The sequence below is a fragment of the Lolium perenne genome, chromosome 6, assembly GCF_019359855.2.
Source record: "Lolium perenne isolate Kyuss_39 chromosome 6, Kyuss_2.0, whole genome shotgun sequence".
In the NCBI taxonomy this organism is placed as follows: domain Eukaryota; kingdom Viridiplantae; phylum Streptophyta; class Magnoliopsida; order Poales; family Poaceae; genus Lolium; species Lolium perenne.
This window is the reverse complement of record NC_067249.2, coordinates 28,135,177-28,162,319: the sequence shown is the minus strand read 5'-3', so window position 1 is coordinate 28,162,319 and position 27,143 is coordinate 28,135,177. Positions and strand designations below refer to the sequence as shown.

Genomic DNA, 27,143 nt, shown 5'->3' with positions numbered 1-27,143 from the left:
CAGCGCGCGGAGGCGGAATCGCTCCTCCAGCAGGCGCGGTAAATTTTTTAGGGCACGCACTGTTTTGCACAATCCCGAGCGCCAAATCTGAGGCGTCGGCTACAGCGCGCGGCAACGCTTGGCGCACGCGCGAATACCCAACGGATGGAAATCCCCCCCCCCCCCCCCCCCCGCGTGCCCGCGCCCTCCATTTCCCACCGTGCCGCCGCCGCGAAATCCCGCCACCTCCGGTCGTTTCCGCCGCCAGCCCCGCTGTTGCTCGCCGCCGCGCCGTAGATCCACCTCGCCCGCGCCTCCTTCCGGCAGTATAGGCCGCTCCGCCGCGCTGTACCGACCGGGCGCCGTCGCCGCCGACGGGCACAAGCCGGGCCATGTCGTCGTCTTCGTCTTCGAGCTTGCTAGCGACATGGCGCACCCAAGATGCTCGCCGATTTGCTCGCAAGGTATGCGCCTCCGCCGGCCGGCCGCCATGATTTTGCTCGCCGATTAGCTACTATAGTTAGTTGTGCAAGGACATGACCTTCTAGAACTGGTAAAAATTATTGCAAGATAGCATAATAAGAAAGTAGATTCTGCATTTCTTCTTTGTCCATAACTCGTCATGTTTGTTGTTGATCATTCAGGTAATATACTCTCCCTCTTTCTGACAGAAATTAGTGTAACACGAATTCTGTATCAATGCCCTAAATTAGTAACTAAAACCTATATAAAGATAAATTAAATATCCATGGATTGTTATGAAATGTATGATTTTTAGTCATGATTTGATAAACTAAGCATGGATGAATTTAAGCATTGCCAAATTGTTGCTGTTTTCAACCATGATGTCGTTTCACGCTATCATGTGTTGCTCGCACTTCAGCAGCAACTATGCTCCCCTCTAGCTCCATTTTTTGTAGTATCTAAAAAAAGCTCCCTCTCTTTTTTAACAAAACTCTCTAGCTCCCTTTGAAAGATAACAACAAGAAAATGATCAAAAATAGAACTACATACTACAAAATAGCATTGTTCAAATAGAGCAAACTTTTAGTTCTCAAAAGGAATGAATAATATTTTTCAAAAATGCTAGGATGCTAATAAGTTCATGAAAATTAGAGTTAACTTGTTCAGCCTTATTGCATCCTTTTCAAATGACAATTACACTTACAGAAATATAATAGAAAGAAAACGGTGAGGAAGTCAGATTGAATATGACGCACCCTATCTTCTCATGCTCTGTATAATTATTCATGAGGAAGTCAAGTCAGATGGAATATGGTGCACGTGCACCCTATCTTCTCATGCTCTATATATATTATTCGGTGGTCTGCTAGTGTAGTATCCATATACATGCCTTGTTGCTTAGCATATTTTTTAACATATGGTCTGGATCATATAATATAACCCCTATTAGGAGAAGAGGCAAATGTTAACAAACATGCTAAAATAAAAGTTAATTGCGGTAGATATTTTTCATTTCATGATATTTGAAGGTCCCTTGTATTGCATAGGGTGAGTATAGAGAAGATGGCGATGATCAATACAATAGATATATTCTGGAGGGGAAAATCGTCTACAAAATCATTGTAAAACTCGTGCAGGCTGCTCGAGGAGAAAAACTCATGCATGCTACAACATCAATATCTTTTAGCGGGATAGTACTTGCCCAAAACTCAAAATAATCAGATGCACAATAACAATGTGGCTCTTACCACGACAATAACAAATATGTGGTATCCCCTTTATCCAAAGATCTCTGCATCCCCCAAAAACAGAAAAAAATCTGCACAATATGTGAAATGCATTTGTATCCTAGCTAGCTGAAGATCCACAACAGAATATCTTCCGATCTGCCAATGAAAGCAATAGGTATATGGACAACATCACGTGTCATCCACTCTGAGCAATTACACTCGTTTAGTCGGATAGGTATATGTACAACGTCACGTGTATGAATATTTAGACCTTATAAAAATTTCCTTTGTTATTATTGTACTGAAAGTAGAAAGAAAAGTGTGAACAGTTAATGGGCTGATATAAACGTTAAATATCACCGTGTGGACATAATACTACATGTTCTGAATAGATAAATGCAAACCTTTAGAAGCTGAAGAAAAAAATTCAGTAGAATGCCTCTATCTGATGACCAAAGATGATCAAAGAAGAGCTCCTGTCAATAGGAAATTGCCTAATGAAAAGAGCATACAGAAAAAATATCGGCAGACTGCCAACGGGATGAGAAAGCATGACCATGATCATCGCATTACAACCATGAAGAGCAGCCATAAAATGTTAAATGACTCCAGCAACATTTTTGTGGTTCAATGGGAGTTTTAGAGCATAGCGCGCCGAAGAAGACACGGCAAGAAAAGGGCATCCATGTCACCATGAACGTCTGGAGCACTAGTAGCTGCCAGAAATTGAAAAAGCACTCAGTAATGAAAAATAAAGTAATGTTTTAAATCATATGACTCAAAAAAAAGGTGTGGCATATAGTGTGACACATTATCCTTAGGCTTTGTTTGCTTAAGCATGGAAGGACCACCAAGAAGTAAGACAAGGACATGAATAAACATAAAAAAATTGCTTGCTGCGAAATTTTACTGTTTATCATGAGATAAAGTGTGAGACTCATGTGTATAACATAACAACAACATAGAATAGCTTGGTCAGTAAAAAGTGACCCTACAGAGAAAATAACTAATTTCATTTCCTTTTGTGACCTTTGCCATGTACTACCAATTATATCCTAGACAAGGATGCTACAAATATATTTCCTTGAATACTCTCAGCGCTAAAAGCAGACCAAATAGTACTTATTTACTTGAGAAGTAACACATTGCACTTGAAAGTACTACAAGTCTACAACAATACAGAAAAATCCTAGCAATGAGCCTCATCTTCATCAAGGATGTGTCAAGCATTACCATACAGAAGAGCACCACATTGTCCTGCAAAGCAGAAAACCAGACGAAATATTTGAAGCAGGACTTACTCTGAGATGCAAGAACCCATTGGTATAAGCCAATAAAGAAAACTATGATCTCGGCGCACCGCGTGGTTAATGCAGAACTCGGCGGCTTAATTTGCATCACCAAACTGGTCAAAGAAAAGGTATAGAAGAGATCAAACCTTGTGCATTTAACAAGAACAAAAGGCCCTAGAAATCGTGATCCTACATCACTACATCTCCATCATTTCCTGGTGCCATAATTCTTTCTTAAACATAAATACTCATAATTAGTTTTATACCGCCCAACTTCATTCAACTTGATGGATAGTAAAACATTTTTATTGTTCTCCTGGCCCTTAAGTCTGAATTAGCTTCTATATGCAGACAAACCTTAGACGCACACAGGAGGTTATTATAAGCACAGTTTCTACTCAATCCTATTTCTACTAATACCCCATATAAAATTTAATGATGTGTGTTTGCATTTTCACCCATAGCCATGTCTTCACGGCCAGTAGGATCACCCTCATACTTCGGTAGTAGACGTTTAGAAACTTTGATCTGCAAAACTGCACTATTCTTTAGCCTAGATGTTGGAGTACCACGCTATATATTATTTTCTAGTCAAAGTAAATGAATGCAAGCCCACCTAGAAACAACATCTAAAAATTATATATTGATTTTCGTTCCAGAGCAGTGTCAAATAAATATATCAACACTGTTCAAAAAATAAAATAAATATATCAACAGAAGGCGATAAGAGAATCATGGAAACATGCATGGGGCACACTCTTGCAAATGACCCACTTGTGATACATGATTACTGAAGAGTAAATCCTCTGAAGAAATTTTAGAAATTAGTTTTATATCACTTGGTTTCTGGTGGTCCATCTTAAATTTGCGTCGTTAGAAGTTAATGCAGCTGAGCACATGTATTACCGGCTTCCCCCATAGTGATTTTAAAGCGAATATTCTCCTGGATCTCTAGGATGAGATAAGCAATAACAATGCACCGCATAAGGCCGCACATTCGACAAACATGTTGATGTGAGATAAAAACTAAGATAGGAAATAACAATAAAATTTGAGAAAGTACCTGATCTTGTACTTCGGTACAAGCAACATTATAGTTTCCGATGTTTGTTTGCCTCTCTCAGATCAAGTTGGAAGAGAACCGCCCAGATCAACATAATTTATAGGAAACAATTTGTGGACATAGAGATGTATGAAAAAGATATCAGTTGCAACCTATATAACACATAATGTCAAATTGTCATGTAAGCACAATATAGTGTCTTTGCTTCGCATAATATTCAGAGCATATATGACATATCTACCAAAACAAAATAAATATTTTTCATAGTAAAGTCGTATCAGTGTTTAGTAGATAACATTGTATAATGATGCCCCTGGCCCAGATCCCTGTAGGACGAAAAGACCATGTACAAACCAGTTTTTCATAACTGAAACAAAGCAGAAAAAATGCATCATTGCAGTCTCGGATGGAGACCATGTACGAATGGAAGCTGAATTCGTAACAAATACTTATCCATCATGGAAGAAAACATGAACCGATTTAATAAACTGAAGGATTGAACTACTCAAGTATCCATCTCTCTGAATTTGTCAAATGCTTAAGTAATTAACAACTCAAGTATCCATCCCTCTGAAGCTTTTTGTCAAATACTTGATGTGGGTAAGTTAATGCGCTGATTAAAATAAAACAATGGGAAGAAGGAAGGGGCAACCTGGGAGCCGGGGAGGGTCTTCAGCTGACCGGCGTTGCTGCTCTGATCGTGGGTGGGCATGATCAAGGCCGTGTAGGAGACTGAAGAGCTAACCAGCGATGATGGCGGGGAGTGACCTTCAGATGCAGTTTCGCACAAATTCAGCTCCAGCCTGGAGTGATAGGCAGATGAGGCCAGCGGCACCAAGCCTTGCTCGTCGCCCAAATCGGTGGACTCCGCATTTTCTCCTCAACTGTGCAAGGTGGGTGTGGCCGGAAAATTGGGCGTAGGGGAGATTGGAGAGGTTGGCGGTGGCAGGGGTGAGTGGCTGACGCTGTGCAGAGGCATGCCGCGAACGACACGCGGGGTGGAGGAATGCCGCGAACGATATGTGAGGTGGAGGAGAGTGTCGGCGGCTGCCCCTAGCGGCGGGGCTCGAGGTAGGCTGGCGGAAGCAGCGGGGATCGAGGTAGGTCAGCCCAGGCAAGATCCGTTCCGGGGGTTGGGGTGCATCGTTGTTGCCAATCTGTTAGTCTGGTAGAGAATAACACGGAACTGAGAAACAAACTTTTCAGTTTAAGCGCGAGATTATTTTGGATGGGCTAAATTAAGGGGATAGACGCGGCATTCTAATGTGCGGTGGCATAGCATGTAAATAATGTAAAGTGTGACATCACGTGGAAGTGTGACATCATGTGGAAGTGTGACATTACATGTTTCACCTTAATAGTAAAGACTACAACACTGATCCATCTATGCTAATACTTCAGTACTTGAGGATTAGCCTGCCAGATGGAGCTCCATGGCATTAGCTCGTTATACTCAAAGTCATTGTATATTTGTCGTTGTTATTGCAGCATACTAAAGGACAAGGCGTTTCTGCTCACGAGCTCATCTGCTCCCACACGGTGATTGGCCATAAGGAGCATCGGGAGCTGTGCCACTGTATTTTGCTTGGCAAATACAAGACGTGGAAAATCATGGATACCAATAGCTGTCGTACCGCTGGTCCAGAATAAATGCTGCAGCACAACTTCACAGAAACAGTGAGACCCACTGGTAATAAATGCTAGTACAGTAGTATTTTTACTGTAGCATCATCTTCTACCTCCGATTCTTCACCGAGAGTTGCAGTCTTGAATCGGTGGCGCGGAGCTGAGAAATGGCAGCGCGTCAGAAAGAGGGTAAAGATCTGGCGACACAACCATTACAGGCAAGACAACAATCCCGCAAGCAATCTCTGCTCACCTGTCCTTAGCTTTGGTCCCAGGTCCGAGCCTGTTCTTCTTGGCCGCGTGCAGGCGGCTGCCGACTGTCACAGGCGAAGCTACTCAAGCGGCGTAACACGCGAGGAGGACGAAAAATTTAATCATTCCGTGAGCTGCGGGAGATCCTCGCTTGGTTTGTCATGTCTCTTGACTCACTTCCTTTACGCAATGCTCCAGCTTAGCAGCGTCGGCTCGCCGACGGGCAACCCGTTCATGAGTTCAGCAGCGGCTAGCTCCCTATTCCCCTCTCGTGGTTCCAAATCAGGGATGGGAGATGCAGCCCTGATGTGGCCTCCCGTACTCAGAGTAGCCTCTAGTTTTTCTTTTGGTGGGGTCGGTGGAAGCAGAGATGCAGTGAGTGCTACTGCTACCAACACAGTCACATGTGACTTGATATTTACCCATAAAAAATACGTGAACTATACATACGCAAGTACAAGGACAAGAGCACGCTAAGGCATTTGATTGGTTGGTTTCTCCAGGAGCAGATGAGCTCGAGCTCAGTTTTGTATATCCGCATACTAAAGCACTAACACTAGACCATTTTGGCATGTAGAGGAGTTCTGGAGCTGCATGAGTAATGGCCAAGTTTATTTGGATGTGGAGCCTTTTGGGGTATGATCTGAAGCATGGAGCTTTTGACTTGGTTTCAGAGGAACACTAGCAATCTATTTGGTCCTTTTAGAGGAACGCTAGCTTTCTAGTCACTTACCAGTACTAGTGTGGTCATATAATTATATATAAGACTTATATTGTTATGACACTGTGACCAAATGGTTGCAGTGTGTGTGTGCGCTGTGACTGAAACTTGTTAATTTGTGTTGTGACAACTGCATGCTCGTCAGTCGTCACAAGTATGAATATCCGGAGGTTGACACAGTTTGTGCGTCAGATCATACATATATAGAGATAGAAGGAGGCTAGTGAACAAAAACCATGGCTCAAGATTTTCCGAAAGCCTGGTTCATTAGCTTTATCTCTGTTTTCACTAGCCTGCACCTATGTCTCATTCAGATCCAACACATAACCAAGTCTTCAAAGTTCAGACATCTAAAGAATTCACAGTATACTCAATCCACTTGCATTGCATACAGAGCCTTCTTCCATGTGAGAAGTTGCTTGTAGGAAATTTCAAATCCAATGGCAATCCCAAACTGTTAAGAGCATCCCAGCCGGGTTCCCCAAACCGGCCTCCAAATGAAAATGGTGGGCGCCGGACAAAATTCGGCATCCAACGGCGTTCCCCAAACGCGTCTCACGCCCGGCGTGGCCCAATTCCGCGTCCCTAGGCCGTCCTCGACCACATGGCACGCCATGGACGCACCGGACATGAGCCGCAACCGACGACTAGTAGATTAGGGTTTAAATTTGCCGATTTCCATCCAAATTTGTAAGATATAATGAAGTTTGAATGAAATCAATGAGTTTCGATGAATTTTAGTTCTTTCAGATTTTTAAAATTTTCACGTTGGAGAGCGCCGCTAGGCAGATACGTTCCCCAAAGGTGGCAAGGAGCGCCGGCGTGCCCCAAGCGGGCTATCCGACGCTTCTGCCGGGTGCCATTTGGGGAACCTGACTAGGGATGCTCTAAGAAGATGGTGCTGACTGCTGAAGTTTTCCAAGGGCACTCTCAGTATGTTCTTAGAGGAATTCTGGAGTTGCATGAGTAATGGCCAAGTTTATGTGGGGAAATGTGGAGCCTTGGCGCCCTTCTTGCCGACTGCCTTCCTCACCTTCATCTTAGGATCTTTCGGTGCCTTGACTATGAGGACCGAGTTCGTGGTGACGGTGACGAGGTTTAGGTGGAAAGAGTAGCGACGGACGGGAGAAATGAAACAAAGATGAGATTTGTGAGGAGCATTGGCCAGCTGTTGTGTCAATGGCGAGCATAGTGGCGGGGGAGCGGCGGACGGTGGACAACAAGGAGGACGGAGACCGAGGAGATTTGAGTTTGAATTTTGAGTTTGCAGGCAAAATTTGAAAGGTTTTGAATGCATGAAGGATTTATTTGCAAAATTAACTTTGTAGTGTGGTTGCGACATGTATTTCGGGCCAGAGGGAGTAATAGAACTTGAATAGGGAAGTTGTACCTCCAATATGACTTGGAGAAGAAGAAGAGATGAATTTGGGGAGGACTCTAAGTCAGCCACCATCTCTCACCCCTACATAAAAGATGCGAGGGACCAACAAGAGGAGGATGTTTGATAGAACCCCTTAATCAAGTAATCAAGCTGAGAGAAATATACATATGGATAATTTCTCTTGATTTTACCCATAGTTCAATAGAGGAAGAATTTAGATATGACTTCATCTTAGTTTGCCACAAGGAGAAAGCATTAGGTGTAAGCTCCGGGGGATCTCCTCGTTGATTTATGCGAGGGTGGGGAACGGGTGGATCTGGTGAGTACACGGGCGGAGGAGCAACCGCCGAGTACACACCCATAGTATTAGGATCTATCTTGGCAAGGGTCTCACCACTACCTTCTTCATCCTTGGTTTCGGCCTCCGGAGGGGCACCGAGGGAAGTTTTTTGCACAACGGGAGTGCCAACCTCGGTAGTGGCGGTAGGAGGGATAGGAGGTTTATTGGCTTGTGCTGCCGAAGATGTCACCGACCCTGAAGAGGAAAATAAAGCTACAATATATCATCAAGTCTGTGCAATTGGAGATTCAAGTCGCCAAGAGGATGAAACATCAGAGGCTTTCGATGATTTGGGAAATCCATACATCGATCCCGCTGATCTCACGCGAGGATTGGGAAACAAATACGTCGGCCCCACACCTTGCGAGAAATTGCAACTTTCGCAAGCAGCTTGGGACAGAGCGTCAAGAGCCATGAATGGCACAGAGCCGATGACCACCACGGCCATGGCAGAAGAGCTGCAAGCATATCAATATAAACTCTCCCGTGCTGGACGAGAACTCGAAAAACAGAGAATTATACTCGAACAAAGAAAAGCTGCAGCCTCTGCGTCGAGCGGGCGTAGAGCTGAGTTAAGTCGACAATCAGGAACCTCGGGAGATAATCACAGAGCAGCACGTGCAAGAGGAAGATCTCGCATGGCGCATATACCCGAGAATGAGCGGGAGCACCTGATCCAGAACCTCGACATGTCCTTTATGTCGATAGATACAAGAGGGAACATCATCCCCAAAACACCAGAAGCTGGACACATGGCGACTCAAGCCTACATACTAGCATCAAGGCCACCCGCGGGAGACCCGAGAGAAGCACTATATCAGATGGCCATGGCAGGAGTTGGAGTCATGGGAACATCGTTCGCAAGCTCAAGCACACCACAACCTGAAAGTGCTCCAAGGCGAAATAGTCCTCGACCCACCACGGTGGCGCGAGATCCTCCGCGAACGGATGAGGCGAGAAATATAGAGGCACAAGCCCGAGTTGACAGAGCACGTGAAAATAGATCCAGGCGACACTCGCCAGAAGTCGATGAAGAGGACATGTGTGGACTCCCCTGCTTTGCTCGACGAGTTCGCAGAACGCGGGTCCCTTTTGGGTTCAAATTGCCAGATGGTTACAAAAAGTTCGATGGTTTGCAAGAACCCGAAGATTGGCTAATCGACTACCTGGAAACAGTAAAATTGTTGGGTGGAACTAGAGCAACGGCCATGCAGAGCGTCCAAGTCCATCTTAGTGGAGCCGCAAGATCATGGATAAAGAAGTTACCAGTAGGATCCATCGACAGCTGGGAAACTTTTGAAGACTTGTTCGTGAAAAACTTCCGTTCCACGTGCAAGAAGCCTGCATCCATAGAGCAACTAAGGGCTTGCAAGAAAAAATATGGTGAACCAATGAGGACTTATATCCAGCGATGGAACATCATAAAAAATTTGGCGAAAAACGTATCCGACGAAAGAGCAATAGATGCATTTGTCGCGGGAATCCAAAGGAAAGACTTTATCGAGGACTTGGGAAGATCCAACCCGAGGACAATAGCAGAACTCATGGATATAGCGAATCGCTGGGCAGATGGAGAAGATGTCGTGCAAAATAAACGGCATAGGTCACCTGAGGAAGATCACAACAGAAACAGCAATCAAAATAGGCGACGATATTCTCGTCCATACTCAGATTATGACGGTCCCGGCCAAGTGGCGGCTGGCTTCCGAGGAAGTAGTGGAGTAAATCATTGGGAGGACCACCAGAGAAGCAGCGAGCATCGCGGTGATTATAGGGATGCGCCAAGCTCTAGCAGGCAAAACAACCGACCAAGGTTTCAGAGGCCATACAATATATAACCCGAAGATCTCTTGAACGGGTCGTGCCAGATGCACTTTTATCTCGATAATGATGGGAAAAGACAGTCAGGCCATCTTCAGAAAGACTGTCGAACTTTCCAAGCCTTACATAGATATGCAGGACACGCAAATGCACAAGCAGCGAGCAGGGAGCACGTACAGGGGCCAAGGAGTGAAGTACACCTGCCACCTCCACCCGCAATAACTTGCTCAAACCAGCATCAGTTGCAATTAACGGCAGCTCCAGCCAACAACGGCCCTTACATTGACACGACTGGAGCAGTGTCGATGATTCAGAAAGGCAGACCCTCGAATAGGGCGCAGAAAGTAATTTCGCGACAGGTATATATGGCAGAGAAGATGCCTCCACCAACTGTCGAGTATTTGAATTGGTCGGCACAGGACATTGGGTTCACTCAAGCGGACCATCCGCCTCAAGTTCCACGGCCAGGACAATCAGCTATGATCTTACCAGCTGTAATCGCGGGATTCGAAGTTTCGCGCGTATTCAGAGATGGAGGGAGCAGTTTGAACCTCATGTACACAGATACATTGAGGACGATGAACATCTCTCTGGCAAATTTGACACCAACGGACACGCATTTCCATGGCATCACGCCTGAGAAGCCGAATTATCCACTGGGAAAGATCTCACTCGACGTTCAGTTTGGAACTCGAGAGAATTACAGAAGAGAGAAGCTGGAGTTCGAAGTTATTGATTTTCCATCACAGTATCATGCTCTACTGGGACGACCCGCGTATGCCAGATTCATGGCGGTGCCGCACTATACGTACCTGTTATGGATAATTCCTGGACCAAATGGACCAATTACAGTGAAGGGAAGTTTCGCCTTGGCAGATAAGTGCGACAAGGACTTCCACAAGTTATCAGAAACCTTCGGGATGCAGGCGAAGTATGAAGCGTCCAAGTTAACAGCTGATTATGATGTGTTACCTGACGGAGGAAGGCCACTTAAGGAGCAAACTTTCGACACCTCCAAGAACTCCAAGGAAGTGCAAATTCACCCGATAGATCCCAAGAAAACGACAGCTATCGCAACAAACATGGATAGTGCATAGGAAAGCACGCTCGTCGAGTTCCTCCGTGAGCGCTGGGAAATCTTCGTATGGTGTCCAGCTGACATGCCAGGAGTACCCAGGGAACTTGCCGAGCACCCCCTCAATCTAGATCCACGAGCTAGACCAATTCGACAACCTTTGCGGCGCTTCTCCGAGCCAAACCGCAAAGCCATGCTATCTGAGATTAATCGACTCAGAGAGGCAAATTTCATCAAGGAGCTGCACACCGAGGCCACGTGGGTCGCTAACCCAGTGCTGGTCCCGAAGAAAAACACTGATGTCCTTCGCATGTGCGTCGACTTCACATGTCTCAATAAACATTGTCCAAAGGATCACTTTCCCCTCCCGAGGATCGATCAAATTATCGACTCCACAGCGAGTTGCGAACGTCTTTCCTTCCTGGACGCGTATTCTGGTTACAACCAGATCCGCTTAAAAGAAGAAGATGAAATCAAAACAGCTTTCATAACCCCTTACGGCGTGTTTTGCTACAGAACAATGCCCTTCGGGTTGAAAAACGCGGGAGCTACTTATCAGAGGATGATGCAGAAGTGCCTCGCCACACAAATTGGCAAAAACGTCCAAGTGTACATCGATGACGTCGTCATAACAACAAAGCAAGGGTCATCCCTGATTGATGATCTCAAGGAAACCTTCGACAACCTCGACAAGTTTCAACTCAAGCTGAACCCGACAAAATGTTCCTTTGGTGTTCCTGCGGGAGAACTCCTCGGATACCTGGTGTCAGCAAGGGGGATCGAGGCCAACCCGGAGAAAATTCAAGCCATCGTGATGATGAGAAAACCAACCAAGGTCAAGGAAATACAGCAGCTAACTGGACGAGTCGCGGCCTTAAGCAGATTTGTCGTCAGGTTGGGAGAAAAAGCACTGCCGTTCTACGCGCTGATCAAGCAGGGGGAAAAATTCGAGTGGAACGAAGAAGCAGACAAAGCTTTTGAGCATCTCAAGCGCACAATCTCGACACCTCCAGTATTGGTGGCCCCAAAAGAAAAAGAACCCCTCCTGCTATACATCGCGGCCACACCTCAGGTGGTCAGCACAATCCTCGTGGTAGAATGAGAAGAAGAAGGGAAGATCCATGGAGTTCAGCGGCCAGTATACTTCATTAGCGAGGTACTATCACCGTCCAAGCAACGTTACCCGCATTATCAGAAACTCGCATATGGAGTATTCACAACAGCAAGAAAGTTACGGCACTATTTTTCGGCACACCCGATAATAGTAGTCAATGAGGCACCTCTCTCGAACATTTTAAACAATCCAGAAGCTACATGACGTGTCTCCTTTTGGGGAATAGAGCTTTCCCCTCGGGACATCACTTATGAGAAAAGAAAAGCAATAAAGTCGCAGATCCTGCCAGACTTCGTCGCAGAGTGGATGGAGTTGCAAAATACGGGACCTCCGGATTTATCGAGTACCTGGCATATGAACTTCGACGGGTCCAAGAGATTAGAAGGAGCCGGAGCAGGCGTGATACTTGTGTCACCCCAAGGCGACAAAATGAAGTACATACTGCGGATGACGTTGCCCAACGCGTCCAATAATGAGGCAGAATACGAAGCATTAATACACGGGATGAAGATGGCAAAAGCATGCGGTGCTACTCGACTAAAAATCTTCGGCGATTCTCAGCTGGTAGCTCAACAGGTGATGAATAGGTGCGACGCAGTCAATGACAGCATGATAGCATACAAGGAGGTGTACAATGAACTCGAAAAACTCTTTGATGGCTGTGAAGTTAACCACATCAGCAGACTTAGCAACGATGAAGCCGACGTTTTGGCAAACATCGGGTCGCAGTGCTTGCCAATACCACCTGGCGTATTCTGGGAGGAGATAAGTGAGAGATCAACCAATGCGAAGAAAATACCGAAGAAAAAGGAAAAATCCAAGAAAGACTCGGGGGCTCCAGCGAAGCCAGAGGCAAATATATCGGAAGATGAAGAGGAACCAGAGGAAGTTATGATGATACAAGTCCCCTGGATGCAGGTTTACTTGGCGTACATCACAAGAAAAGAGATACCCGAAGATCCGGTCGAGGCAAGGCGAGTTATCCGACGATCTAAGGCCTTCACCGTGGTTAAGGGAGAGTTATACAAACGAAATATATCTGGAGTGTTGCAAAGATGCGTCACACCTGAGGAAGGAAGAGTTATACTGAAGGATGTACACGAGGGAATATGTGGCCACCACGCAAGCAGTCGAGCAATAGCAACCAAAGCTTTCAGGGCAGGTTTTTATTGGCTAACAGCAATAGAAGATGCAAAAGACATAGTGCGCACCTGCAACGCGTGCCAGAGATTTGCGGCAAAGCCTCATTCTCCGGCAGCAGAGCTGATGCCAATACCATTGGCTTGGCCCTTCGCACAACGGGGGCTCGATATGGTGGGAAAACTACACAAGTCCTGGCCAGGGGGGCACGTATATTTGCTAGTAGCTGTCGACAAGTTCACCAAGTGGATCGAAGCAGTACCAGTAACTTCGGCAGATGCAACATCAGTGGTGAGCTTCATCAAGGGCATAGTTTTTCGATTTGTCGTCCCCAACAGCATAGTTATGGACAACGGCAACTCCAAAGAATTCAAGGCATACTGTGAAGTAGGCATCAAACTACATTTTGCATCAGTGGCACACCCACAAACCAACGGCCAAGTCGAAAAAGCGAACGGTATCATCTGCAACGGCATCAATAAGCGTCTATTAACACCGTTGGAGAAAGCGCGACACACCTGGATTGATGAGTTGCCTAGTGTGCTATGGAGCATACGAACAACACCCAACACAGCAACGCAAGAAACTCCGTTCTTTTTGGTCCACGGAGCCGAGGCAGTGCTCCCGATAGAAATAGAGCATAACTCTCCAAGAGTCGCAGAATATGATGAAGAAACTTCGAGGAAGGCGCTAGAGGACGATGTTGATGCACTCGACAAAGCCAGGGACGAGGTGCTGTCAAGAGTCACCACGTATCAACAGAACCTGAAAATTTACCATAGTCGACGCTTGCGACGAAGGTCTTTTCAAGTCGGCGATCTGGTTCTTCGGCTCACCCAGGATAGCCATGAAAAGTTCGAGTCTCCATGGATAGGTCCATACATAGTCACTGAAGTTATTCCAGGAGGAGCCTACAGATTGAAGGACAAGAAAACGGGTAAGGAAGAAGGAAACCCGTGGAATGTGGCGCAGCTACGGCGGTTCTACGCCTAGAAGACCAAAGAACACAATCTTTGTAAACATACGTTGTATCTGAAGAGCTCGCAAGTTTTCAGACGCACTCTTTTCCTTTCAGGGCACCGAGTGGGGCTGGAAGGTTTTTAATGAGGCGGGCTTGCAAAGCTGCAATATAGCATGATTGAAATAAAAAAATAGTGATTGCATATGATTTTTCCTGGCAAACAAGGCTCGGGGGCTCGTACCCTACAAATTTCTCAATATATTCGATACTCGCAAAATACAAAGCCTTGGTTTCACAATAAACCTCGCGAATAAAATACAGTCACGACAAATAAGGTCATTCAAGGACTCGAGAAAAAATATACTGTTAACTTTACATAAGTTTGCAGCATACGAAATATACATGACTCAGAATATACAAACTTTACACTCTAGCTCAGATCAAACATAACAGGAGAAAAAGAAGATGGATATCTATATCAAATCATCTATGGTCACTCTTTCACCCTCAGCAGGAGCACCCAGGGCATCAGCATAATGATATTCTTTGAAGAAAGCGGCGTCTACCCTCAGCAGTTCTTCAATTATTTTCTCGGCAATGGGTGTCACCGCATCGTTAAGCTTGTCGACGTTTTTTCTCCTCTTCTGTAACTTAGAGTAGCAGGCGTCGATAACATTGCTCAGATCTAATTTCGGATAACAAATTTTCAGCCAGATCAAGGCAAACCTGGCACCGGCCATCAGCTGAGCCTTTACAAGGTCGTGAATTTGGTGCACATTCTTGAATTTCTTCATCAACTCAGGAAGATTTGTAGGTTGAGGATTCTGAGGAAACATAGCGTTGTACACCATGGCCAACGTACTTGTGCAGAAGTCCAGGAAATCTCGAACCTGGGCTGCGCGATTTTGAAATCGCACAATTCGGCGAGTGCGGTCCGTGTCAGCCCAGAAATCAGTATTGTGTTGTCGAGCAAGTCGAAGAAGAACCTCCGCTCTCGCATCAACACGCTGGTCTTCGGCAGCAGTGTCCACGAAGGAACCTATATATAGGAAAACATACAGGAGCACTACAAAATTGAAATCATTCAATTTGGAACACAGATCAATTTTTGGTGAATTAAAAGCTAGCAGCTATGTCTGGAGGACACACAGAACAAGTTTAATTCACCACAAATCGTACAAAAATCCTAAAAATGTGGGACCAGTGGCATTGGAAATATATTTGAATTTTTGAACTAATGCAATTGGTTTCATTCGATTTGGGTTTGTGTATCTCGAGTTATCCTCAAAACAGTGCTACTGGTTTTAACACAATAAAACAGCTATTTCCAATTTTTGAAATGGCTCACATGGGCGGGAAAATCCTGGGCCACGCTGGGGTGCGAAGTGGGCCGGCCCAGGTGGCTGTTCAGGTGGAGGTGAGGGAAAGAAATAAAGAAAAAGGAGGGGAGAGGGGGCCCATGGCGGGGCCCAGTGCATGGGCCGTCGTGGCTGGCCATGCAGCGCATGCGGGGAGGATCGGGTCGTCTCCCTCCCTGCGACCTCACACGCGCACGCGGCGGACGGAAAAAAAGGGCGAGCGGCCAGGGCTTACCTGCGCGAGTGGGCGACGGTCGTCGGGGCGGGCGGCGGCGGGTCGAGGCCGTCGACGAGCGCCTCTAGCAGTAGCTCCTCCCGGGCGCTTCCTTCTCAGGTGTCCTCGGCAATGGTGGTGGCGGACTCCGGCGGTCCTGGGCGGCGCTCACCGGTGGCCCTGGATGATGGAGATGCATGCGTTAGATGGAGTAGGGGACGGAGAAAAGGGTGGCGTTGTGAGGGAGAGGTGAGCACGACGGGGGCACCCGTGACCTTGCCCGCCACCCTTGTGGTGACCACGGGCGAAAGTGCCCCCTCCGGTGAGCAGCGTCCAGGGAAACGCCTCGGCGCTCTCTGTGGGAGGTCTGGGGAGGTGGGAGAGGTGGTGTGAGGGAGGGGTGAGCCAGGGTAGGGTTTTTATAGCCGGAGGTGGTGCAACGGCCGGTGGCCGTGGCCAATGGGAGGGCATGCGTGCGGTGCTGCCGGCCAATGGGGAGGCGAGGGCTGACGTCTGGGAGGTGGAAGAGAGTGACGTAGGGGTGGAGGACGTCAGCAGGGTGGACACAGGCGCGGGAGAGGGGAGGGATCGAGCGGGAGGTGGTTTCGGTACGATCGTGCCTTTTCCCTGTTCGTGTGGTGGTTGTCCTCATTGGGCCGGTGGCCTGGTGCAATTTTGGAGAGGGAGGGAGGGTCTTGGTTGGGCTAGAAGGGGTGCAGGGCTGGTGTCAAAAATAAAAGAGGAAGTGGCCCGGCCATATTTTGAGACTTAAGAGGAAGAGATGAATTTTAAAGAGGGGGTTGGAGGGAAAGAAGATGAAAAGAAGAGAGAGGGGGGGCATGGTGGTGTTGATGTACCATGGCCCGGCCATATGGAGAGGGAGGGAGAAAGGGTGGTGCAAGGTAGAGAGAGAGAGAGAGGAGTAGGGCACATACACATGCATGCATGCCATACATGGTATGGCCGGCTTACTTTTGCCAAAGTGGAGCAAGTGATCAAGTAGGTCCAACAAGAGGTGGTGTGGTGCTAGTGATGTGGAGGTTAAGGTGTTGAGTTGGAGAGATTTGAGATAGTTTTGCAAAGCTAGAGATGGAGATTTATTATGCTATGGATCATGAGTGCATAGGACCACAATTTTGTTTTTGGTAAAGACAAGAAAATGAGTGGTAGAAAGGAGAGGTGTGTTTGATGCAAAGATGATGTCATGCCAAAAAGGAATTTATATGGTAAAGGTTTAGATCACCTAAGAAGAGTATGGCCATAATTGAAGGAATTTCATTTGAACTTGCATTTGAAGAAGACAATTTGAGTTAAAAAGGTTCTAATTGCTAAACTAGTCTATGTGTAACTCTCTCAAATTTAAGATAATCAAGAAAAGAAAAACTTGTATAAGTGCCACAAACAAGCATTTTGTTAAAAGAAAGTAAAATATAGTGAAATGATTTTATAGGAACATTTTTGGGTTGAAAAGGGATGGTATGAAGTACCACCCTCCTTTCCTAAGGTATTTAGGAAAATAAGATGAAGAAGTTTTGTGGTTAAAACTAGAGAGGAAAAGCAATTGGGTTTTGAGAATTTTTGGGAAAGAGAAAGAAAACTAAATTTGGGAGGGGTGATCTCAAGGGTAGATGATCACTACATTATGTAACAATCATTTACACACTTGGTTTTGGGGAGATTAAAGAAAAACAAGAGGTAAAAGTGAAGGAAGTGATCTTATGGTTAAACATTGGATAGGGTACAAGGTCAAGTGAATGTAAGAGTTTCAGGGGTAGAATGGGACATGCAAGACGTGGAGGTTGTAGAAAGTGTTGCATAGATGAGATCCATGCATTGAGGTTACCAATAACAATTGTGGTTGCTTTGAGATCAACTGCCAAAGTTTGATACTTTTAAGCCTGCCAAAACATCTTATTGACTTGGCTTCAAAACCAACAAGGATAAGCGGGCATATGAGTGATCTGGTTTAAGGCAAGGACATGATTGGGAAATGCTCATGATAAGGTAGGTCTAGGACCAAGTGTATTGCCTTGGATGGCAAGGGGTAGCTTAATCCAGGGGTTCCAAAATGGAATCAGATAACAATTCTAGGACTTAGCCAAAATTGTGAGGTTTGAGGGTTTTTGACTAAGGTATAAGAGAAGGTTATGTTAAGGAGTAGATGATCCCAAGTTTTGAAACAAGGATGGGTTGAGCTAGATTATAACGCAAGGATGAATTTAAGTAGGCACACCCATGTTGCCATAAGTAGAAGGGTTTGATGTAGTAAAAAGGAAAACAATTTTTCCTAAACCACACATGTGTTTTATTAGGTGAGTTGTTTGTTTTACCACTATAGGTGCTGTTCTTTGGGGTAGCTCAAGACAAAACTTAACAAGCAAATCAAGACAATTCATCTACCAGCAGATCAAGCAATTCATTATAACAAACAGATCAAGACAATTCATCTAAAAAAAAGTTTTTGTTCCCCCTAATTTTTGCACTAAGGACAACTAAACATGGTTGCAAAAGTTGGGGTGTGACATTGAGTTGGGGCCGAATGTGCGCTAGAGGATCCGGGGGAGGGTTTGGTTAACAGGAAAGGAGAGTAAAGATTCCGGATTGTATTGATGAACTTGGCCTATGGCCAGAGGTTGAAGAAAGTACGGTATAGAACCTAGTTCTACTTGCTACTGATCTCTCTATGGTTGGTCGTCTTATATAGGGGAGAGGGTGGCTTACAAGGGAAGAAACCCTAATGGAATCTTTGATGAGCTAAGCTACTTTATAAAGCTTCTTTGGCTCCCGTGATATTGCTTCTGTCTTTAATCAGGAACTGGTGACATCGTCCGGTATCTTTATCGTCAGCAGCTCCTTTGGCGTCAGGGCTTCAATTAAAGCTGATGTGGTTCGCTCATCCTGTCCTTCGGTCCTTAGGAGAATCTTTGACTGGAATGCCGACATGCTACAGTTGAGCTTATGCCGGTATCTTTTTCCGGTATCTTTATTCAGTATCTTTTCCTGGTATCTTTATCCGTGAGGACCGGCTTCTTACCCTTTGTATCTCAATTTCTCCTCTTGGCATATCTCCGGCTTAGATATCACCGGTTGCCTTTACTCCGGTATACCCCTCCTGGTATACCGGATTGTTTCATCCAACACTGTTAAACTAAGCCATCATAATCCGGTTTTTTCTTTAATCCGGTATCTTATTTCTTTAATCCGGTATCTTATGCCGGTTTTCCGGTATCTTTGGTTAGAAACGACCATGTCCGGATTACCTGTGTAAACCGGTTTCTGGATATCTTATTTAGCCAAGCTTGGCACACTCTTGACCTACCGGGGGTCATCCCCCCGACAGTACCAAATGTAAAAATTTGTGGAGACGTGCCTTTGTAGAAAGAACATTATCCGGCTCTTTGTTGGTAATTCTAAATGTTGAATGCTTCCCCTTTGACATATTAAATGCATTTCCATTTGCCTCCACTCTTCAAATGGCAAAACTGATTATAGACTAACGGTGGAGATGATGAAATGACAAAGCGGAGAAGTTAACTGAGCAATGGCAAGATTGAGATTTCCATCGGTTAAATGGCAAATATGAGATTCACGTTGATCATAGTGGCAGGAATGATAAAAACCCTAGAATTATTGTCCTCATGTTTCGCGGAATCTCTTCAAGATGCTCTTAGAGTTAGAGCATACACATGTATTTTATAGAAATAACTTTTCACCACGGAATTTTTTAACCGCATTTCCCATAAGGTGCCTGAAACACTCTCTTTGCTCAGCATTTGGAAAAACATTCTTCACTGCATTTTCTAAGCCTTTGCACGCATCTGTGCATACAACCAATACAACCAATACAGGAGGATCGCCTATTGCCTTCTTTAGCTGACTCATGAACCAAGTCCAATTTTCTGTAGTTTCAGCATCAAAAAATCCAAAAGCTACAGGAAACATCCAATTATGTCCATCCAAAGCTGTGACTGCGGCTAGGTGTCCATTCCACTTGCCATTTAAATGAGTTGAGTCTATACTTAAGTATGGTCTACACCCACTCAAAAATCCATCTATGCATGGCTTAAACGCAATGAAGAACTTGTCAAAAAACGTTTTACCTTCAATTTCCTTAGTGGCTATCTCTACAACACTCCCGGGTGACCTCAGCTCAATCTCCGCTTTGAAGTTGTACAACAATCGAAAGCTCTCTTCCCAGCTCCCATATAGATCAACAATAGCTCTTTGTCGACTCTTATAAACAGTGTGATATGGAACCTTCACATTGTAGTCATTCTGAAGCTTCTTTTGCAGGTCAGTAGCACTCATCTCTGGGTCATTCTTCATTATTATTTCTGCTCTTTCAGCAACCCAGCTCTGCGATGCCATACTAGTTTTCTTCCTACTGCTGGAGGCGCACATATGCTTGTCGTGCAACTCAGTCACCTACGTGTATAAAAGATCGACAAGATTGTTTAAGCCATCAAGATATAAAAGATTTTACACAAGTAACGGGACAAGAAGAATAGAAACAAGTACAAATTAATAGACAAGAAAGAATAGAATCAAGTACGTACTACCACAGTAGTGCCCACTTGCTTCTTCTTGGCCGTAATCTTCCAAGGACAACCTCCTTCAAATTTCTTGCAATTAGCCATATACTTTTTTGGCTGAGACATATTAATTTTTATGTCAAACTCCCTTTTGATAGCATAGTGTTTGAGTGCCATTCTAAAGGTATCCATCGAAGGAAACGTGTCACCCACAGCCATCTCTGGATTATCTCTATCAAAGAAAGTGAATTGCTCCATGGGTCCGAGATCATCAATAGGTAAGGCTGCACCCTCCGTGTCATTGGCATCAATAACCGATATATTAGCATCAACAAGATCGGCATTAGCATCATTAGCAGCCTGGCGCAGTACCTTGACTGTCTCATCCTCCTCCTTCAGACCAAGTAAATTATACATTGTATCCTCTTGCACGTGAACAGTATAATCATCTGTTTCTTCTTGTTCAATCAAGAGAGTTGACCAATCCACCCCACCAAAGGTTGCTGTAGCTAATGCATCAGAAGAACTACCAATTTCCCTAAACAGCAAGGGAAAAAAATCAATCTCACAAGACGTGGTACTGACAGTCACATGTATTGCAGAATCGACAAATTGTACAAAAAGTAAAACAATGATGTTACCTATATTCATTGATTCCATATTCACTCTCCTAGTCCTTGATGCCTCTCAATTTAAGAAATATTTCATGTTACGGACCTAGGGTTCAACATACTTATCAGTACCAATTTGGGGCATAAGAAGAGAATAGAGAACCAAAAAAGAGAAACACGAGATGGGATAACCTGCCGCTCCGCCGTGCTCCTTTGCGGCTGGCGGACGTCGTTTGATCGTTGGCCGGCGTCGTTCGATCGTTGGCCGGCGTCCTGGCAGGGCCGGGCCGACAAAAATCCGGGCCCTGTGCGAAGTACTAAAATGGGCCCCTATTTTATAAAATTTTAAACTATTCAAAAATATAATGTATATGTCTTACTGTCTTAAACATCAGTTGGATATATTAAAAATTATTCCTATTCAACTCTTTATTCCATAATATTTATTTGAATAACAACATTTTTTAGGGTTTTTTGAAATAAAATCATCAATATTATCCTAATAATCAATCTTGTCCAACACTTCACTCTCAAGTGATATTCTCGTTAAATCATTGACTCTTTGTTGTGTCATCCTAATACGCATAAATGATTTTAATAGTTCAATTTAAGAAAGTACCATTTTGCTGATGCAACGGACACATAAATGATCAATAAAATTCTATATGAAATATTTACATTGCAAAAAACAATTATGACATTTTAAATAATACAAAAACTTCAATAGGCCCTATATTTTCTTTTGGAATGAATTCTTGAAGAAATTTCAGCTCAACATATAGATCATTGGCATCGATTTTATATTCATTTTTATCTTTTGTAAAGGCAGCCTCAAGATTCTCACAAGAAGATAAGCCGCAAGCCGCAACATTGTTGATCAACAATCAGGCGAGAAGAACGCAGAAGATAAGGGAAATTTAAATTACCTTGTCTAGTCGCTGGACGGATGCGTGACGGCTCGAGTTTTTCCGTCCCGGCGTCAGCGGCGCCGTGGGAGTGAAACAAACATCGCTCGTCGCTGCAGTGCGGATCGGATCAGGGAAGGAGGCGATGAGGCTAGTACGCGAGGACGGTTCGTTGGCTATCTCGTGGTGATGTCGCCTCTCGCTTTGACTGCCCACGATCGCTGAGTAACACGAAGATTCTCTGGCTCCGTGCGAAACCCGCGTAGCATTTCAAGGCCCAGTACGTGCCTTTCTATACTTTCTCTATTTTTTCTATACAAGTAATTAAGTATATATAGGCCTATATAAAAATTTGGGGCCCCCCAAGTTCTGGGGCCCTGTGCAAGATGCACAGTCGGCACATCTGGCCGCTCGGGCCTGCGTCCTGGTGTGTCGAGTACGACAGAGAGAGAGAGAGAGGCGGCGGCTGCGTGTACGATCCCACGATCTAACTAGGCAGGCCTATTTACCGGATCGTGCGTGGGCATTTTCCCAACAGATCTTGTAGAGATCTTATTTTCGCAAACCAGTCCCTGCTTTAGATTTAGTGAAAGCCAGATCAACTTTGTACATATTGTCAAAGTCTCGTGAACTGAGTAACAAATAATCAATTTTCTCTTCTCCCAAAACCAATCCCAGACCACGCCCGACGCCCGTCGTTCCCCTCACCGGAACCAGATCCAGATCCAGATCCAGATCCAGCAGGCGAGATGAGCCCGTCTCACAGCCGCCACTCGACGCCGACGCTGTCCGACGACGACGTCTTCAGCGTCTTCCTCCGCATCCCGCCGGACGACCCCGCTCGCCTCGTCCGCGCCTCCCTGGCCTGCAAGGCCTGGCGCCGGATCGTCACCGGCCCCGAGTTCTGCCGCCTCTACCGCGAGTTCCACGGCGCACCACCCATGCTCGGCTTCGTCGTCGGCTTCTGGACCCGGAATACCGACGGCGTCTCCCGCTTCATCACAGCCACATCCTTCCGCCCCTCATCAGGTACCGACTCCTACCCCAGCAACTGGAAGGCCGTTGACTCCCGCCACGGCCGCATCCTCGTGAGGCCTATCTCCGGTGGATACATCGTCTGGGACCCTATCACGAACGGCCGGTGGGGAGTTCCATTCCCCAGCATGGATCGACAATCCTCGACTGCCGCGGTGTTGTGTGCGAAGGAACGCTGCGACCACCTGGGCTGTCATGGACATCCTTTCCTTGTAGCTATGGTGGCTTCATGGCAAGGGACCACGTCCGCATGCGTATACTCATCGGAGTCTGGTTTGTGGAGCGACACCATCACCCTGAAGCACCCAGATTACATCAACAACACTGGGCGAAGCATCCTTGTGGGAAACACACTCTACTTTCCATTTGACGATAGTTGCAGAGTTCTGCAGTACAAGTTGGGCGAGCAGAAATTATCTGTCATTGATGTGCCAAAGGTGAACTGGAAAGAGCGCCTTGTGTTCATATCGGCGGAAGACGGCGTGGTGGTGTTTGCGGGCTTGCGAGGGACTAGGCTCTCCCTGTGGTCAGCCGAGCCAGCTGGTCCCGGCGGAGCTCTGGCATGGGTGGAACGCAGGGTCATCGAGCTTGAAACGCTGCTCCCCCCAAGGGCCTTTGAACCCAGACCTCACCCGGTTGGTGCACGCTACGAGAACGAACCCAATGTGTCTGGCTTCGCAGAAGGCGTCGTCTTCTTGAGTACAATGGCTGGGCTGTTTACGGTCGAGCTCAGTTCAGGCCAAACCAAGAAGGTTGCCGAAGTGAAAATGGCTAAGAATGTCACTCCTTGGTCAAGCTTCTACACTCAAGGTACTACCCTTTCAGTTGTATCTTAACACGTAGTGCTATGATATGCAAGCTATCTTGTGATTACTGAATTCTTTATGCGCATTCTAAGTAAATTCCTCTTATGTTAAGGCCACAACAGTATTAACGGCTGACTTTATGTGAGTTATAAGAACAAAGATTTTATGAAATTGGAATACCGCAACTTCTTTTCTAATTGTATCTTGTTCAGACTGTGCTAGGCGCATGATGCCACAGCCATGACAAGGTTCATCCATCCATCTATCAAGCATGGACTGCCTGCCATTTTGCATGGTGAGATTTTAATCGATGAGTTAGCCATTGTTCTTATTAACTACTACAACACTGATCCATCTATGCTAATACTTCTGTACTTGAGGATTAGCCTGCCAGATGGAGCTCCATGGCATTAGCTCGTCATATTCAAAGTCGTCATTGTATATTTGTCGTTGTTATTGCAGCATACTAAAGCACTAACAATAAACCATTTTGGCATGTAGAGGAGTTCTGGAGCTGCATGAGTAATGGCCAAGTTTATGTGGAGAAATGTGGAGCCTTTTGGGGTATGATCTGAAGCATGGAGCCTTTGACTTGGTTTCAGAGGAACACTAGCAATCAGTTTGTTCCTTTTAGAGGAACGGTAGCTTTCTGGTCAGCTAATCCAGTACTAGTGTGGCCATATAATTATGTGCAAGACTTTTACTCTGTCATGACGGTGTGACTAAATGTTTGCACTATGTGTGCTGTCACTGAGACATGCTAATTTGTGCTGTGACAACTGCATGCTCGTCACAAGTATGAATATCCAGAGGTTGACACAGTTTGTGTGTCAGATCATGCAAATATAGAGATAGAAGGAGTCTAGTGAACAAAGACCATTGCTCAAGAATTTCCGAAAGCTTGGTCCCTGAGGTTTATCTCTGTTTTCACTAGCCTGCACCTATGTCTCATTCAGATCCAATATATGACCAAGTCTTCAAAGTTCAGACATCTAAAGAATTTACAGTATACTCAATCCACTTGCATTGCATACAGAGCCTTCTTAGAAGTTGCTTGTAGGAAATTTCAAATCCAATGGCAATCCCAAAGAACATCACCAGCAGGGTTCCCCAAACCCGCTTCCAAATGAAAATGAGGGGCGCCGGACAAAATTCGGCGCCCAACGACATTCCCCAAACACGTTTGCGCCTGGTGCGGCCCAGTTTCCCTTCCAGCATCCCTAGGGCGTCCTCGACCCACAGGGCACACCAAGCGGTACCTTTTCCTCAATGGCCTGGTACCTTTTCTGATACGTCTTTTCGAAGCTGTGTTGTACCCACACCTTCCCCACGCGCAGGGACGAAGCTAGGAAAGAATCTCAATGGGGTCAGCTCAATATTATATGTAATTCACTAGTGTCATCTTATGTTAAATAACAATATGTAATTTACTGGTGTCATCTTATGTTAAATAACAGTACTTAGTACTAATTAGTGAGGAGTTTCGCAACATTCATTGTGGTCAGGTGACCCCGATGCCAATAAGGCAGCTTCGGCCCTGCCCACGTGACGACATTATTGTCCACAACTTCTCCTTCCCACCCTTTCACCCTCTCCCGCCTCCATTTCCCCCCTCTTCTCTGCCTATAAAATAGGCTGCCGTCGGAGCTCACCACCACTCTCGCCTCCTCTCAAAACCTAGCCCTCATGGACCACCTTCATTCTCAGAACACGGCGTGCGCCGTCTTCGCTCACCTCCGCCGCTCTAGCTTCTCCACCACCGCCGCACTAGCTTCTCCACCACCGTCGTTCTCCTCGCCAAACTCACTTGAACCCACAACAATACCGCACCGGCTCGCGACCACCTACTCGATGCTAGACACATTGAGCTTACCGGTTGAATAAGTTCAATTAATGTTTTGTACATTGAGATTACCGAGAAAACACCATTCTTTGTAAGTCCCTATCGGAAATCATCGGACCCTGCATTAGCTGGACTGAAGCTATCCATTGGAGCAGTTCATTCCAAGATGCCAACCGGGGTCTAATTAGATAGCGTCTGAACGTAATAGTCGGTGGGGATGTTTCGATTAACTTTGCTAAGGTATCACCGTTATGCCGTACAATTATACAAAGCTGGATATTATTTTCGAAGGGTGATTGCTCCCAACCATTTATCCTCCGAGAATCTTATCTTCAACCCAGCCCTGATGGAGAAAGAACCATATTGAGAAAAGTGCTTTTTAGTCGCCATAATACCAGCCCAAAAAAGAGAACCACCAGTTTTCGATAGAATCCGAGAAATCGCTTTTGAGCCGACATACTTTATCCGGAACAACTTTTGCCAAACACCATCCTCAATTAACAACCTAGCCAGCCATTTCCCAAGCAAGGCTTTATTTTTAACCTCCAGATCATGGACACCAAGTCCGCCTTGATCTCTCGGATGACAAATAACACTCCATTTTATCAATTGGTATTTCTTTTTTCACTATCTCCCTGCCAGAAGAATCTTGGTCGGAAATAATCCAATCTATGCAAGACTCCTGTATGCAATTGGAAGAAAGAAATCACAGTACCATGTTTGTAAGCACTGAATTTATGAGAACTAACCTTTCCCCAGCGGTAGTAATTTTCCTTTCCAACTACTGAATCGTTTCTGCAACCTATCTTCGATGATTTTCCATTCAGCAAACGTGAGTCTCCGATGGTGAATCGGAATGCCCAGAGAACTGATTGGAAAGCTACCTAGCCCGCATCCAAAAAGTTCAGCGTATAGGTTAGCATCGTCTTGGGCCTCACCAAAATGAAACAATTCACTCTTATTGAAGTTTATATTAAGACCTGATAACTGCTCGAATACTGATTTCGCGCCTTTTCCAAGTCATGTTTCATAAAAAAAAATTGTGTTCGTCGGCGTATTAAAGGATAGATAGTCCACTATCAACTAAGTGGGGTACTACTCCTTGAATATAACCATCAACTTTCGCACGCTTAATAATAATAGCTAGATATCCACCATAATGTTAAATAACATTGGAGATAGAAGATTACCTTGTCTCAATCTTTTTTTTTATCTGGAAGTATCGACCAATGTCATCATTGACTTTAATGGTAACACTTACTCCAAAAACAAAGTTATTAATTAAGACGCGACACTCATCAGAAAAATCTTTTATTCTAAAAATTTATTGCAGAAAAGACCATTTAACGTTATCATATGATTTTTTCAAAGTTAATTTTG

At 45.3% G+C, this 27,143-nt stretch overlaps 1 protein-coding gene across 2 annotated transcripts; it reads left to right on the top strand.

The window, feature by feature from the left end:
• Positions 1–22,698: 22,698 nt before the first annotated feature.
• LOC127308488 (uncharacterized) lies at positions 22,699–24,741 on the top strand. Of its 2 annotated transcripts, XR_007856606.1 has the most exons (3): positions 22,700–23,924; positions 24,133–24,215; positions 24,422–24,741. XR_007856606.1 is itself a non-coding variant. In XM_051339320.1 (2 exons), exons 1-2 carry the CDS (start codon positions 22,829–22,831, stop codon positions 24,493–24,495), a joined length of 1,170 nt encoding a protein of 389 aa, XP_051195280.1. In that variant the 5' UTR covers positions 22,699–22,828; the 3' UTR covers positions 24,496–24,741. The 2 variants fall into 2 exon arrangements, 1 of the variants encoding a protein (XP_051195280.1); XM_051339320.1 differs by lacking the exon at positions 24,133–24,215 and having other exon boundaries at positions 22,699–23,924.
• The last annotated feature ends 2,402 nt before the right edge of the window (positions 24,742–27,143 follow it).